This window comes from Varroa destructor, unplaced genomic scaffold, assembly GCF_002443255.2.
Source record: "Varroa destructor unplaced genomic scaffold, Vdes_3.0 BEIS01000007.1, whole genome shotgun sequence".
Lineage (NCBI taxonomy): Eukaryota > Metazoa > Arthropoda > Arachnida > Mesostigmata > Varroidae > Varroa > Varroa destructor.
This window is the reverse complement of record NW_019211460.1, coordinates 30,777,418-30,792,681: the sequence shown is the minus strand read 5'-3', so window position 1 is coordinate 30,792,681 and position 15,264 is coordinate 30,777,418. Positions and strand designations below refer to the sequence as shown.

The window sequence follows — 15,264 nt, the reverse complement described above, 5'->3', positions numbered from 1 at the left end:
TCAGCGGGTTGTACATAGAGCAAAAAGTGCTGTCGTCATAAAACGAAGTCGCCGAAAGTCTTAACGTACTTGAAGATTCATTAGCGCAGCTGTGACAAATTGACCGGAAATAAATCACTTGCCGAGTTTTCTTGGGTGCCTTTTTTTATTGCATTACTTAACAGAGGCCACAAGTCAAACCGTTGATTCAGCGTATGGCGAGCCTACAGAAAACATGAGCTGCTGGTCTGCTTAGTTAATTACCGATTTGGTCAAAGGACATTGGTTTCTGCCTATGGACAAAGTTATGTGCGAAGTGTGAAGGACTGCATTTGGAATGCTATGCTCGTGGCGGGCATACTCGCGGCCATGTTTGCGAGGCTGTCGCTGTGGACCCTGTTGCACTTCTATCACCCAAAGGGCTCTTCCCTTGTCAAAATCATGCGACAAATATGCAAGGTTTCTTAGTAAATCTAGCGTACTAGATCGAGACAAAAAGTCTTGCTCACTGTATTGTATCAAAACGAGTTTTTTAGGAATAATTTAAGAGACGACAAAAGATAATTGTATCAAACACTCCGCAGGAGCCATTCGAAATAGATACGCCCGTTTACAAGAACATGAATTAGGTGATACTTTTCGACTGTCGTATCAACTGGAAAGAAGTTATTTGTGAAAACGAGAACGATCGCATCGTCCGTTTTGCCCAGTGCAGTTAAAGAAAATTCGCCGGAAACAAAGGAAAAGACATGTAAATCGCATACGTAGCGTTACTGTCGATGTTTTCCGAAGTCCCAGATAGAAACACTTGTAAGAATACGTTCCACATGGGCACAGACCCACAATATGACAATCTAGGGAGAGCTTCGAATCGAAGCTGCGTCTAAGCGACCCGACTTTAGGGTTTTCTCCAGAACAACGACGTCGACAAAGGAAACGGCACTATTGCGGCAGAATATAATTTGTAGATTAGATGAGAAAACTACATTACCCGCGGTGTCCATGGACGCCCCGGGCTAGCAAACACCAATGAGGAAAAGAAGCTGATTTTGTTGACGCTTCGACTCAAATAAATATTTAGCTACTTTGTCGGTTAGTCGGTCACGTGCTCTACGTATCAGTAGTTAGAGGGTTTCGGGCGACGATGGCACTGGTGTGTCGGAGTGGGAGCGGTAACAACCGTAGGATTCGTTTCAAGTCCAACGACAGCAGTTACGAATCTTGCTGTGTGCTGTTGGTGTTTTTTTTGCAATTATTTCCTTTTTGCCCCCGGCTGTGCACACCACTCTGTGTAATTGTCTATGGTAAATCTCTCGTCCGCCGTCGTCGTCGCGCGCGACTGCTTGTGCGCCTCGTCGCTGCTCACTGGCGGCTGGCTGGTCGCTTGATTGAGTCGTTTTTAAAAGTAATTTCGATCAGTATCAACAAAACCAGCGAAAGCATCAACGACAGCAGCAGCAGCAACAACAACAACAACAATAAAAGCAGCGGAAACTTCCGCTGCGGCAGTGCAGAACCGACAACTCGAGCTTCCTGGTGCCTTCGAACCTAACAGGCCTTTATCTGAGCATCAAAACCAGATCTGACTTCCTCAACTGAATTCTGCTATTGTACGTATGCTAGCGTATGCTTCGATGTCGCTGTCTGCGTGTACGTTGTGTGCTTATACAAAAACAAAAAATACAAACAAATTTGGCAAAAATGCGGTGAATAACATTGCTTAAATCTATCACGTTAGTGACTTTGACGACGAAAAACCGATTAAAATACCCACTTGGTAGTGAGCTATAAGATGAAAGGCTTGAAAAATTAACGGGGTATTATGGTTTAGAACCAAATAACAGCAAGTTCTCTTACCCGTTAGATTAGTTGTGTTTTACTAAGAAGATTGGGTCTTTGACAGGTGGCCGGAATAGATGAACCTTGTAGTTAGTTCATGCATTTATCCAATTGAAAGCTTCATTATTCTGTGATACCGTACACTATAGTTGAGGCATTTGTTGATCTAGAGTTGAACCGCTGGAGGCATATACATCTATTTTTAATGTATTGCGTCATTGTGGAAGCGCACTATCTAACCTGTGTTTTTTTTTCGTAATCTTCTTTTTCGTGCACTGGCGCTACATTAGAACAACAAATCGTCACCACACACACGGCTTAAGACAACGGAAATGAATTGTGCGTCATCGACAGCTTTACTGAGAAAGCAAGTGATTCGACCATATCGATGTCTTATGGGCACGCTAGTAGTCGCCGTGACGTTTTTCACTCGTCCTTTGATGTCCCCGTATCGAATACGTACCTTAGTCAAAAGACGGTACAAATAGGATCCGAACGATCACCTTTTATGAGGTACTGCCATAGAATCTCTAAGTGCTGTGTTGACACATGTCTATATTTCGGAGAACTCTTTCGGGCTAGATAACTACCAGCCGCGCTATACGAAACACATATCGTTAATAGACCCAGCCCGCCCCTGCAATAAATCAATTCGCTAACAATTGCACTACAGTTACATAGAAAACATGCGTTTAGTCGCACCTGCGTAGGTACACTTCAAAGCCTTGCTTATAAGGTATAGTGGTACGGGCGTGAATACCTGGCTCATTCGAGGAGCCAATGGCTTCACTGACCAGCGTTTTGCCCAACGTCATTTGTACTACCGACTCAATAAGTAGTGTGCATATACGAAAATGTACTATCGCACACCGCTGTATTATTTCGTACTTTTGTTATATGTCGTGCATTTAAACATCTATTTGAAGCGCATAAAAAACAACGATAGCGGGATTGCTACGTTGCTCAAGTTAACTTTGACGATTTTTACCATGGTTTGATTGACTGTTGATAGAATTGTTATCGCCGGGTCCAATAGGTTACTGCAATGGGCTTACTCTCTGTCTACTTTTTAAGCAAACCAATAGATTCTACACACTTTTCAATTAAGAAGCTTAAGCTCGTTTAGCCGATAGCAGGCCCCTAGCTAGAGTCGCCCGTACACGATGCAGCCTGTACCCAAGTTGTGGAAAAATGCGAAGTTGCTATAACTTTGCTATCTATCTACACTGATTACTTGATTTCATACATAATCATTGACTGATACACAATCAAATCAGTCGTATGGTTTAAGACGAGATATAGTGTTTAAACACCGTTGCTGAAACGGGTCTCGTCATGAAGAGCATATTAGTTACGCCTATTGGACCGTAACATAAAGTTCGAACTTTTCTGCCATCATCGTCTCTGTCAGCGGAAATCGTGGCGTGAGATCTCTAACGTTGAACGAAAGTTCACTATTGAAGTAGAGGGAGGACGTACGTGATCAAAATTCGTGGATATCCACGTGCTACGCACAGCTTCAATGACCAAGGCAACATTGTTACCTAAGTCCTGTTTCAAGCCGTTATGACTACTCGTTTAGATTCAGGGGACTGCAGGCCTTCGAAGGTAAAACGTGAGCCCAGGCGTAAAGTCGCTAGTGCAAACGGAACATTTTATGAACATAACGACGACGACGACGACGACTTAAGTAACGTTGGTTTCATGCTCAAGCACAAATATCCAAAATAGAGGAGTTCGAAAATGGAAAGTTTAATAAAAAGCAATGCAATCTGAGGAAATAATACGGCACCATGGGCCGTGGATAAGGCACTGCGAAGAAATACGTTTTTCCATCAACTGTTCGGTGGCTCGTTCTCTCATCGTTGCAGCGCTGGCGACTTCGATAGAACGAACCACGTTTACTCAAATGGCACGACGTACTGCCAAGTCCATCCATTCTCTCCAGCGCAATCTTCATTCGATAGCATAGAAAAATGAGAGGTCTGAACATGCTTCATGAATCCACGGACGCTGCTGATGTCTTTGCGTGCAAGAATAATCATAATCATTATAATTTAAATTGTCAAATGTAAAAATATGGTTTTTATGAGGCATTCATTTCGTTGAGTTAACAGTAGTTGGCGTGGCGCTCGAGTAGGAACGGCGCAAGCAATGCAATATGGTGGCTACAATGATCTTTCGCTAACAATTTTCGAAGGATAATTAGATTCCTAAAAATGTGGCCAAGAGTAACATTTGGTTGCATCTTATGAAATGTTTACATACGCGTACCAATCTGTCACATATTGTTCACGCTATGTTTGTCCTAGGCACTCTGCGTGCAAAAATATGTATCTCGTAGAAATAAGCACGTAATGAAAATCATTACTGGCATTGTCCTTAAACGCAATCCTATATGCGGTCGGTAGCAGCAGTAGCTAGGTTGAAGAATGCACGTTTTTTTTTTGCTGCGAAACTACGTATCGTAAATCGACGTTTTCATAGCGAACCATCCCATTTACCAAGATATTGCTGCATCACGCGCTTTATTAGGGCACAAGGAGCCTTAGATGGAAACAATGCAGCGAATCGTTGTCAGGCTTTCAGGACGTACAGCGAGCAAATCCTATAAAATCCAAACCAAATCGGCACTTTCGTGGCATATCTATTGGTGCTTATTTAAACAATTATTGATGCATCTATCTCCGTACAGTCGTTTGATATCTTCACGGTTGTCGGTGTTTCGTTGTGTGTAGCATATATTCGTGTGACCGCACTGTTGTTATGTTCAGCACACAAGCACCACAGAAGCGCAATGTCAGCACATCGATTGACGGAAAAAAAGTGAAGGACCACACATCGCTTGCCATTTTAGGCACAGCACGAAGATCCTCTTCTATTGAGTGTTACGGCCACGTGCTTATTGACAAGTGTTAGCTCTTAACGTTTCGAATGACAACCTCGAGTGATCAATGTAACGCTGTCGTGTGGAAGCGCCTATGAAATAGCTCGACTAAGGCTTCCTACGTAGTTTCTTGCCGCGAACTACGCAACCATCGTCTAACATACAACAGAATATTGGTAATAGTAGGTAGTAAACACGCGTACACATGTCAAATCAGAGAGGATGGGTCTTTCCTGGACGTTAAAAGCAGAAACATGTTACACACGAATACCTTGCATTACCAATCGGTATAGCAACACAAGTGCATAACAAACGAATCGGATTAGACGAAACCTACATACGTGCATGTAGCGTGTAACGTCTATTCCGTAAATGACTGCGTTTTTCAATGTCGAAAAATTCTAGCACTCAGAATAAATTCGAGCACGGTTTTGTCGTGTATGGCGCTGCAGTACAGCGGGCAGGACTGTGAAGTCTGGATTATGAGAATCTCTTTAACTTGATTTAAACATCTGCAATCGTGTCAAAAGCGTGTTTAAATGTAGGTTCTACATAAACAAAATATCTTATATACAAACACCAATATTGATCTGTCCTACATAATCATGTTTCTCAAAGTTCGGATTTGGAGCTATAACGGGACGTAAGTGCGAGCTTACAAGAGCTGTGGCAAATTCTATCTTGTCAGACGTCGTAGAGCTTGGATAGCTCTGAACAGTGCTGAAGAACATGCCCCTGGATCTAAAAGTGCTAGCCATTTTTAGCACGCACCTGAAATTACTGGTGGCAGCCTACCTTTCTTTAAACGATTTACGAGGAAGCACATTATCACACACGTCAAAATTATCGGCATATTCGAATTACATGACTTGGTCTAGTTAAGTACCTGTTAATATCAAAAATAATGACGGCATACGCTCCTGAGGATGTACATCCTGTTTAGGTATCGCAGAGTGACGAAAAAACGACGAAACGTACGAGCACAGTACAATCACTCAGATAAATTTTATTTAATGTTTTTTTTTTAATTTATGCAATCATTGGGCCTATGGATAGGTGGCTTTGACGCTAATTATTGGTTCAAAATCGGGTAATTACTAACAGGCTTAAATCAACAAAGGTCTTTTAATTTTAAAGTACAATGCGAGTCTGAAATCGTTGTGCTTTTGACAGTTAACTTGATTGGAAGTTGGTGCCTACTCTATAGTAATCTTATGATTGTGCTTAATACTCTCGTATGACTCTGGTCATATAAACTATATCTCCAATAAGTTTGAGTATAGACAGCAGAAAAAGCGTCTAAGTTGTACTAACCGGGAAAAAAAACACGTCGAAGGCTATTTATAGTATGTGTCTTGTTACGCATCCGTTCGTCGTTTTTAGCCTCGCACCGATTTTTTTTCCACTATTGCACTATCGTGCGCACTGCACCCAAAAAGACCCACGTCCCGCAACCATCGCTGATAACTGTCACCTGGTTTCTATTCGCTTTTCAAATCCAAAGAATACTATACACTTTCTTTGTTGTCGTGATGCCTCTAGGCTTGTATTTGCGAATGTAGATTCTATGTTCTCACAGACAGTCTCACCATGCCCTGTATCCTCGATAGGCACTGTAATTTGGCTCACTCAGATGACAGCTTGTAATTTCACGAAGACCTGCAGCAAATCGCCTTCCCTGGACGAGTGCATCTTCGCCGCCATACCATCAGTCTTCCACTCGACGAACCGAAAAATTAATATTGGACACATGTTAATTCCGCACAGCCAGTTAACGATGATCAGTCGTTTTTGCCGCGTCGTACAGTGATGTGTTGCCATTCAGAAGATCATTGCTACCGGGCAGACTATTGCTAGAGTTCAATCATTGCAATTATCCATCAGTTCCCGACGTCGGTGTATAGTGATGCCAGTCTGGAAATCGGCTTGAACGTCGAAAGGCGAGTCTACAGGCTTTTTTTGCCCCTTACCCCCCTCCCCCTCCCCCCAATTCATTTTTGCTTTACCATCTAAAACAACAATGTGGTCCAACGGTTTCCGACCTCGAGACCTCACACTCTCACGTATCACATGTCACGTTCGTGCGCACTCGAAACCGAAGCTGTCGACAGCCGTCCCGTTCGGTTCCAATTATCGCATACATTTACGTGGTATCTTCATGCCATTGGCTTTTCGTTTTCCATTTACCATCCATCCATTTGGTCAATCGTTCTGCGGCTTTCTGACTAGTCGATGCTTTTGCTGTTCCGAAATTCCTGCGTCGGCCGCCGACTGGCGCCACGGTCGTGCGCGCGAGCCAGCGACCCGCTATTTCTGCCGCTGATCATTACTACCAATGAATCGCGCTGCTACTGCTGGTGCCGCCGGCACTAGTAACTGCACCACGATGGCTACGAAGTTGATCTTCCGACAGTACAAGCACTGTGGCCGTCTCCTACTAATGCTATGATCATTTCCACTAGGTTTTGCATGATTGCGAATCGTTGGGTTTGCTGAGGTATCCGTGCATCCAGTGGCACCACATCCTCACCATCAAAATCCTTTTCTTCGTCTTCATTGTCGTGCTGATTGACTAGCTGGCATAATCGGAATCGGTGGTAACGATGGTGGTCCACCGATTTTCCCCCTGTCGCCGGAGTCCAACGCAAAAGATGGTGTCAGCCGCCTTGAATTTCGCTTGCTGCGACTGCTATTACATTTAAATATAGACGTATCGTTTCTATTGTTTCCGCTCTTGTCGTCGGGGATGCGGCGGTGTCGAGACTTGAACGGCATCGGTGCCATCAACTCATCAAATGACCCTTTTGGATGAGTTGGCCGGTGCTTGGCGCCTAATTGCGTTTATTATTGGGAGAGATGGTGGGATTGAAATGGATTTTCGAAATTTGCGGAAAGATAAACTGCAATACGCCACCGCTTCACCGTCGCAGCGGGGGACGCGCTGTCCGCCACAATATAAAAAAAACAACCCAAGAGGCTTCAAGACCGTGAAGCTGCACGTATGTAAGAAGTTCATTCAAGCCAGAAAATTGCGGCTGAAGTATAACAGCGGAACAATAGCGGGTATATAATGATAAGACAGATGATGGCTAATGGAGACGCTTGTGGAAAGAACCGGCTAAACCGTGAAGCAGAGGTGGGGGAGGAGGAGGGCGAAAAGAGGTAAATAAAAACCAGACTTTTCGTTTTTACTTGTGCTATTGTATTTGTGTGTGTGTGTGTGTTTGTTTTTTCGATCATATTAAAATATATTATACCGTATTAATGTCGTTATTTGTTTGTGTTGATAGGATATCGAAAACAAGGTAGAAACCAATAAACGATACCGACAGGAATGTTAAGCACCGGTGATGGCATTTGAGTAAAACGCCAAATCGCAGACACTAGATGAACGATTCGTCTTTCACTAAATAGTTGAGCGAAGTTAAGTACGTGGAGTCGCTATTAGTAGATACTTTTTTTTTGACGTGTCTCTATTTTATGATGTGGTGTGCTCCTATGGCATAAGATAGGCGTTTACCCTAGTTATGGGAACTTTATTAATTTATGAACTGAAATCGTGGTCTATGTACTAGTGTATGATATGTAATTGATACAGCCATGTAATTTTGTCGTTTGCAATCAATCAAAACTTTCGATCACTAAATAAACATCACTTACTTTTTGCAGGAAGTCCAGTTCCAGTTTTTATGAGTTACACACGGGGTGTAATAGACCGAAAACGTACCGTATTCCGTACAAATAAGGTTTATTAAGGGAAAAGGTAAAGCTGAGGCTGAGACGTGAAATGCTTACGGCTCTTGAGTCAAAGATGTACTTCACTTACAAAAGCATTCTTTGATTTGTTTGACTATAACTGCTTACACAAAATCGAAAGTAAGATACGAGAAAAGCTGAAATCGAGGCTGATAAATTGTTTATATTATTCTCTTATATCGATTTGCCTTTTATGCTTACGTAAATGTGTCGAGAAAAGTTTCGAAGAAAAGGACGCATCTTCTGAAAGATACTATAAATAACAAATCTTGATTAATTCAACACGATTCGTGCGCCGCGGGGCAGACAGAACAAGGTGATCATAATTTCAACGAGACAATCATGTTTTTCAATCATATCAGCCAATAACAGGACAAACTACTACCGTAATGTCTATCCGTTTTCTAGTGAGACCGGTATCAATTCAGTCCTATTAGTTGATGTGGTACCATCAGTTAGGCGCTCGGCACCGAGCGACCCAATCACCTTTCGGAGCTGTTTGAATAGAAAGATTAAAATCGGATGCCGTGTTCTACGGATGTGAAGCTTATCAATACGACCTTTCCACTGGGATAATTACTGGTGGGCGACTAGAAAACATCAAGTTTCTGCGATGAACAAGACAATGTTTAGAAGTGCTTGTAACACTCGTTGAACTCGATGACACTACTGGTGAGAGATCGACCGATTGGGTCAAAACCCAATACGGTCTTGTTTTGAACGAGGAGCCGGAGTTTTCTAGTCTTTGTTTTGGATAAAGTAGCTATTGAGAGCTATGTGCTTCGCGAATATCTAGAACTAAACCTTAGCTGGCCACGTAGTTTAAAGATGGCATTTTCTTGTCAACAATGGCGATATTTTTACAAAAGAGAGAAAAGCTCATTTTCGAGGCAAAATGTTTGCCAGCGACGTCTGTTGCGGTCCAAGCCAAATCAAATACAAGTATATGTTTTCTATATATTTTTTAATGATTTTGTAGAATCCACAATATCTATTGATGTGTGTTAGTCGATGTGGTTTCTTTTCAGAGTAACTTCGCTATGGGCATCGGCAGTGGAAGCACCGTTGTCTACGCTGTGGAAAGGCTCGGTATAGCGTTCGCTACCAACTACCATTGAGAACTATCAATAACAAACAAGATAATTTCTACTATCGTGGCATCATTTAGGAAACTGCAATTGATGCTACGATAGTAAAACACGAAGCAAATAATTACACTTCTTACAAGGGCATCTATCTTTGCATGCATTGGGTTGAATTCTGGGTTGACAATGAGAAAAGTATAGTACAGAGCCAGCACATTTCTGATTCCTCCACCTGTTATTGTGAACTTTAAGTGAAATCCACGTGGCATCTAAAAAAAGCGACGGGTTAAAAACAATATGACGAATTTTTAATCAACAAACCGTTTATAAGCGCCGTGTAGTGCTTCTGCCTTTCCTTTCGACCTTTTTTTCTCTGATTTTCGTATGGTTCACTCTACCTGACTAAGAATCAAGCACTTGCTTCTGTACCTCACGAGTGCAGCGGAACGCATTAAGGGTGGTGAGCTTTCGAACATCGTCTGCGTACCTACATCGTTCCAGGCGCAGCAATTGATTCGTGCGCATAAGCTGACGCTCACTGATCTAGAGGAGACGCCTGAACTCGACATTACCATCGATGGCACGGATGAAGCTGATGCTCACCTCACATGTATTAAGGGTAGCTATTAACTACTTCGAAACTAAGCGTAGGTTCTGGGCACAAATGGATACTCGCGTAGCTTAGACTGAGCATCGTTAGGCCGACTAGCATAGACCGATGTGATAAGTTAGTCCTACGTTATCAGAGCGGTAGCGATGATATATTAGAAAAAGAAAGATCGATAGCTGGGAACTAACAAGACTCTATTACATTTTGCAATCACCGCTTCTTTGACATTTATGGTACCCATTTGTTTTTTGAGAAGTTAGTCAGGAATATATAATGATGGCTTTCTTAAAGACCAAGGCAGATACCAGAGTATTCCATGCAGCCTCTGAATCCTAGGTATGGCATATGTGGAACGAAAGAACCTGGGGTGTTGACTACGTTTATCTTAACTAGATGAATAAGTTAACGTTGCATCGCTTACGCTGGCTGTCTTGCTCACAGGCTTACAAATACAGTAAATTACAAATCGGTGCGTCGAAAAAACCTACGATGTCCCCATGTTCAATTGGCAAGGTACTTAAGCATTTTAGTATCTATCAAGGCGCTAAACTTTGCGCCACGTTTCGGTTTAGTGGCTTATACCGTTTAATTTCTAATAAGATTTCCTGTATTTGCAATTGACTAAAAAGTCTGATCAATTCAGGGTCTGGCACTTTGAAAACCAGACAACTTACTATATCTCGAATTGATTATTACGCTTAAAGGATGGGGAAAAGCATTTTAAAATAGCGTAACAATATCCTTGGAACTTCAAGGGATATTGCGCAACGTTCAGGGTGCCTGTTTCTGACGAATGATTTCACTAATCCAAGAACTGCTCCAGTAACGACTAAGCGAAATATACGTGTTGGAAGTAATTTTCACTACTATCTATGTCGGCATCTTATAGTAATAAATTTGAAGTTAATAGTCCATTGTCAGTATTTTATAAGGACCCTGCATAATATTATACTCACGGTGTCAGAACTATCGCTTCCGTGGCTTTTTAAGTCGCGCGAGTTTTTGAAGCTCATTCGATGCGTTTGATTGACGACGTGCTTCGGTCAAGAAAATGAAAAAAAACTAAACTCAGCTTAATAATGTACTTCTCAGAAATTTCAACAACCTTGACAATCCGTCTAAAAATATACATTCTCAAAAAGTAAAGTTGTATAATTGCGGGGATTACATACCCAAGCGTCTATACTAGTGCACGTGTTTTCGTTACATGGATCCGCTGGCGTCTTCCTTATTAGGGATCTTTTTCAGCAAAGGCAACCTTACGCTTCCATTAAGTTCTTTTGGCCGACTAATTCGAATATTCGTACACGATCTCTTGTATACTTTTTGCAGATGTTGTTTTTGGTGGTATTTTTAAACAGCGCAGTGCAGAAAAATAAATTTCTAAGTAGAAACGCAATATTTCCGAGAAATCGGTACAAGCAGATGTTTAGAAGCTAGACAGAAGTTCATAACATCCGGCCTTTAATTTACTAAGGGGCCAAAAGTCTTTTTAGCTAGTTCATAGTTGTCAAATTTCGCCGCCTATTTTTTTAGTAAAATACTTTGATTATTGTTATGTTGGTAATTCATGCATGTGATCTCTGTTTGATTACTACTTTTATTTTCTTTTATTACGGCGGCATTCTCGGTTTATAAAGCCTGAAGCAAAAGGCACAAAACTATGCGCCTCTACGGCATTATATTTGTATTGATTCATCTGTTATTTCTTTTGGGCAGTAAAAGATTTAACAATATATCACTAAATTGGTTTATTTACATAAATTCCGGAAAACGACACACACTACTGGCTTTCCAGACCCGCACTCATCTCACTAATTTTCAAAGTAATGACTCTTATAAAAGAGACTTTTAAATAAGATTGAATTATTTAAAATACATATTTCCTTATGTATCCCATAATACTGCTAAGTATCGTATTGGCCAATTTTCTATTATTATTCAAAACATATTCTCTATTTACAAAGTTTACTGGGCTTACTAGTTCGTTCCATTTTGAACGCATCGATGAACGTTGTGCCAGTCGATATTTCCCATTGGTTTTAGGCGGCGGCGGATGTCTAACACAAGAGAAGATCGTCGCAGCGGCTTCAAGCAAATTCGTTATAGTGGCGGATTATCGCAAGGACTCGACCCATTTAGGTGAACATTGGAAGAAAGGAATACCTGTTGAGGTGTTGCCAATGGCGTACGTGCCCTCAATGAACAAAATCAACAAGATCCTCGCTTGCAGGCCTGTTCTTCGATACGCCGTCAATAAAATGGTTCGTGTTAGCATGTCATAGGACAGAAGCTGTGGTCGCTTCTTTGCAGTGCTAACATAACGTTAAGCTGTGTCTGAGACATGGGCGTTCGTGCTTGTTTTACCGTTTGTAAATGCTAATCGTTTAGTTAATGCAGTGGAAAGGGTCAAGAAAAGGTAACAAACATTTTGTCCTTTAACCTGTCTTTGTTTGCCTGGCGCGAGATTGAAGTTCAGCTCATGAAGGTATGAAGAATACTTTTTCACGCATACTATTTATTCGAAGGACTCGTTTTGTAGCAGTTGTACAGATGTCGAACTCCTAAAGAACCTTGATATCAAAACACTAAAGAAATATGTAACTTTTCCCGAAGAGGGACCCTAGCCTAATGATATTGATATCCTAGCACTTTGCATATTTTTACGAGGTAGGCCTCAAGTAAAAAGATATAGACTATAGTAAATAAAAGAAGAAGAGCGTGTCTAAAACAGAGCACCCGCTCAGATAATGGTGACATCTTAAAGGAAACGATATTGAAACTTCGTTTGCGGTGGTGAAAATAGAAGCAAACAGTAAGCACTATAAAGCGAAGTCAACGGGAATTCGCTTTGTGTCTAGCCCTTTTCCCCTACATCTGTCTTACTATTTCAACAAGTGTTCAAGTTTTCTAAATTCATGTAATCTTATATAGGTTTAAGCTAACTATTTCATAGCCAGGGGATTTGGCGTATGCCTAGTTGGAAACACAGGGACAATCTTTCTATGTGCACATCATAGAAAAATTGAAGTGCGCGTTAGTAGTCAGGTACACAAGCATTTTTTTAACGACTTTTTGTTTTGCACGGCGTTTAGATTGGCTTCTTTTGTGGTAAATTTATAATGTTTCAAATGTCGAGTTGCAGCCCACTTTGAAGGTTAATCAAGCTCTATTCCATCGCGCCCGCTTTACTCTGTGGCATATATTAACCTGTTTGTGTGAATTTTTGTTTCTTTCCTTAAAACAAGGGCCCCGTGATTACAGACAATGGAAACTTTATTCTGGATTGCCCGTTTCCCTCCGATAAGAAGATCGACTGGGAGGAAACTTCGGTGAAAATGAAAATGATTCCTGGGGTTGTCGAGACTGGCCTCTTTTTTGGAATGGCTGAAATTGCATATTATGGCCAGCAAGACGGATCAGTGAAAATCGTTAGGACGGCAGGGAAATATTCTTAGTTGAGTACGATTGGCATCCTATTATATGTTCTCTATGCATACTGTCTTTGACTAGGTGACCTCTATCGATGAAGTCCTGCGTTCGAAAATTTGTTAATGAACTATGCTGTTGCATGATATCATTGTAATGACATCTTCCCCTTCCACGATTGCTTTGCCCCTATGGGTGTGGCAAACTGATCAGTTTTTAGCATGAGTGTCCCTTGTGTGTAAAATTTGCGCACGTGTGTTACAAAGTAGTATCTTTTATGCGATTACATCTGCCTTAGCCTAGTTTTGTGTTCATTTAGCAAATGACATAATAATAACAGTTATTTTTTTATAAATCCAATATTAATTAACCTTATATGATTGTTGTTATCGCTCAAAAGAGCTCTGCAGAGCTTATTTTTTGCAGATAGTGTAATATAGGGTCCCTTCGCAACAGAGGACAAATACTAACCAACTCATTGCGCAAAACGGACAAGTGAGGAACTTAGAACACAATAAAGGTCAACAGGGATTCTCAAAACAGATTTTTTTAGCTCGACGTATGCATGGAAACGCACCCCTTGTGTCAATAAAGAGAGACGTTTCAGTATTCACAAAAAGCTTGAAATATTCATTGATTTTTTAAATCAAAAAGTTGCGAAAATCGTTCGAACGGGACACCATCAGTAATTTACTTTTATGATTGTGAGAACTGTGATTGTGGTAGAAAAGGTCAAGGTGAGAGAAAAAAACAGGTTTACAGAGTCTGTCCTTTAATGTTCACGCTTTTTATCACCGGCTTCTGTTTAACAATACTGTCAGATAATCCCGAGCGCGGACGATTTCGTCATGCGCAATGCACGCATATTTGATCTGCAATGCGCGCTAATAACCGTGAATAATCAGTGCTACTGAACAAAACCAAGGCCATGAAGTTCAGAAAAGAGGGAAGACCTACTAACAATGATCAGTTTGGTCTGAACCTAACGATCCTGAAAATTGTCAATTCGTTTACATATCTTGGCTTAGCGTAATGACAGCTATAAGATCTTCGTTTGATCGCATAGAGGAGATGGATAGAAAAGCGATGATCGGAGCTGTTGCAATCGACAGTCCGCGAAGAAAAATATTGCACTGACTGATATGTACGGGACGGGCATTCGGGAAAACTAAACGTTCGCGATCCCATGAGTTCCGATGTGGTAAAGCCGGCCTTCTTCAAACTGCTGCTAGGCCTGCAACAACTGGCAGTTACCCACTAGGCTTACTGACCGACCTCCAAACGCGTATTTTTCCTCTGTGAAGAGAAGAGATTTTGTAGTCGTTATGTCGTTGCTTAGGGCTCCTCTCTGCGCACTTCGACACCGCGTGATACCACTTTAGGGTCGTCCCTGTTCGGCTCACAGCTGACGTACAACATGGACACATTGCCACCGTCGTTATACGTGAATATAAACCGAATTTTAATAGTCACGGTATGACTATACCACAGCTTAATATGATACTTTATGTACAAACTATAGACTATCCAAAGCGCAGCAGTAGCTTAAATCTCTTTATGGATGATCAACAGAGAGGTCACAGCGGACGGATACCAGTTGAAAGGATCAAAAAAAAAAACATATGCATATAGTTTACATGATTTATAGCTTAAACTAACCTGTTTTTGTAAAAACGCTG

The 15,264-nt window shown here is 41.4% G+C and overlaps 2 protein-coding genes across 7 annotated transcripts in view; one reads left to right on the top strand and one right to left on the bottom strand.

Annotated features, from left to right (window-relative positions):
* The window catches only part of Slik (Sterile20-like kinase), a 68,002-nt gene extending 61,388 nt beyond the window's left edge, over positions 1–6,614 (bottom strand). For 2 of the 3 annotated variants that reach the window (XR_015317898.1, XM_022816019.2), the window contains exon 1: positions 6,020–6,614. The gene's annotated coding sequence lies outside the window, so the exon portion shown is untranslated. The remainder of the gene's footprint in view (positions 1–6,019) is intronic. The other variant, XM_022816021.2, reaches the window with a different exon arrangement.
* Rpi (Ribose-5-phosphate isomerase) overlaps positions 1–14,204 on the top strand; it is a 31,835-nt gene extending 17,631 nt beyond the window's left edge. Inside the window, exons 2-6 of one of the 4 annotated variants that reach the window (XM_022816027.2) lie at positions 9,490–9,550; positions 9,989–10,165; positions 12,203–12,420; positions 13,405–13,613; positions 13,986–14,204. In XM_022816027.2, the coding sequence (XP_022671762.1) occupies positions 9,490–9,550; positions 9,989–10,165; positions 12,203–12,420; positions 13,405–13,613; position 13,986 (666 nt within the window). In that variant the 3' untranslated portion in view covers positions 13,987–14,204. Of the gene's footprint in view, positions 1–8,393; positions 8,469–8,545; positions 9,134–9,489; positions 9,551–9,988; positions 10,166–12,202; positions 12,421–13,404 lie in introns of those variants that run through there. The other 3 variants (XM_086976011.1, XM_022816028.2, XM_086976010.1) reach the window with 3 other exon arrangements.
* Positions 14,205–15,264: the final 1,060 nt, after the last annotated feature.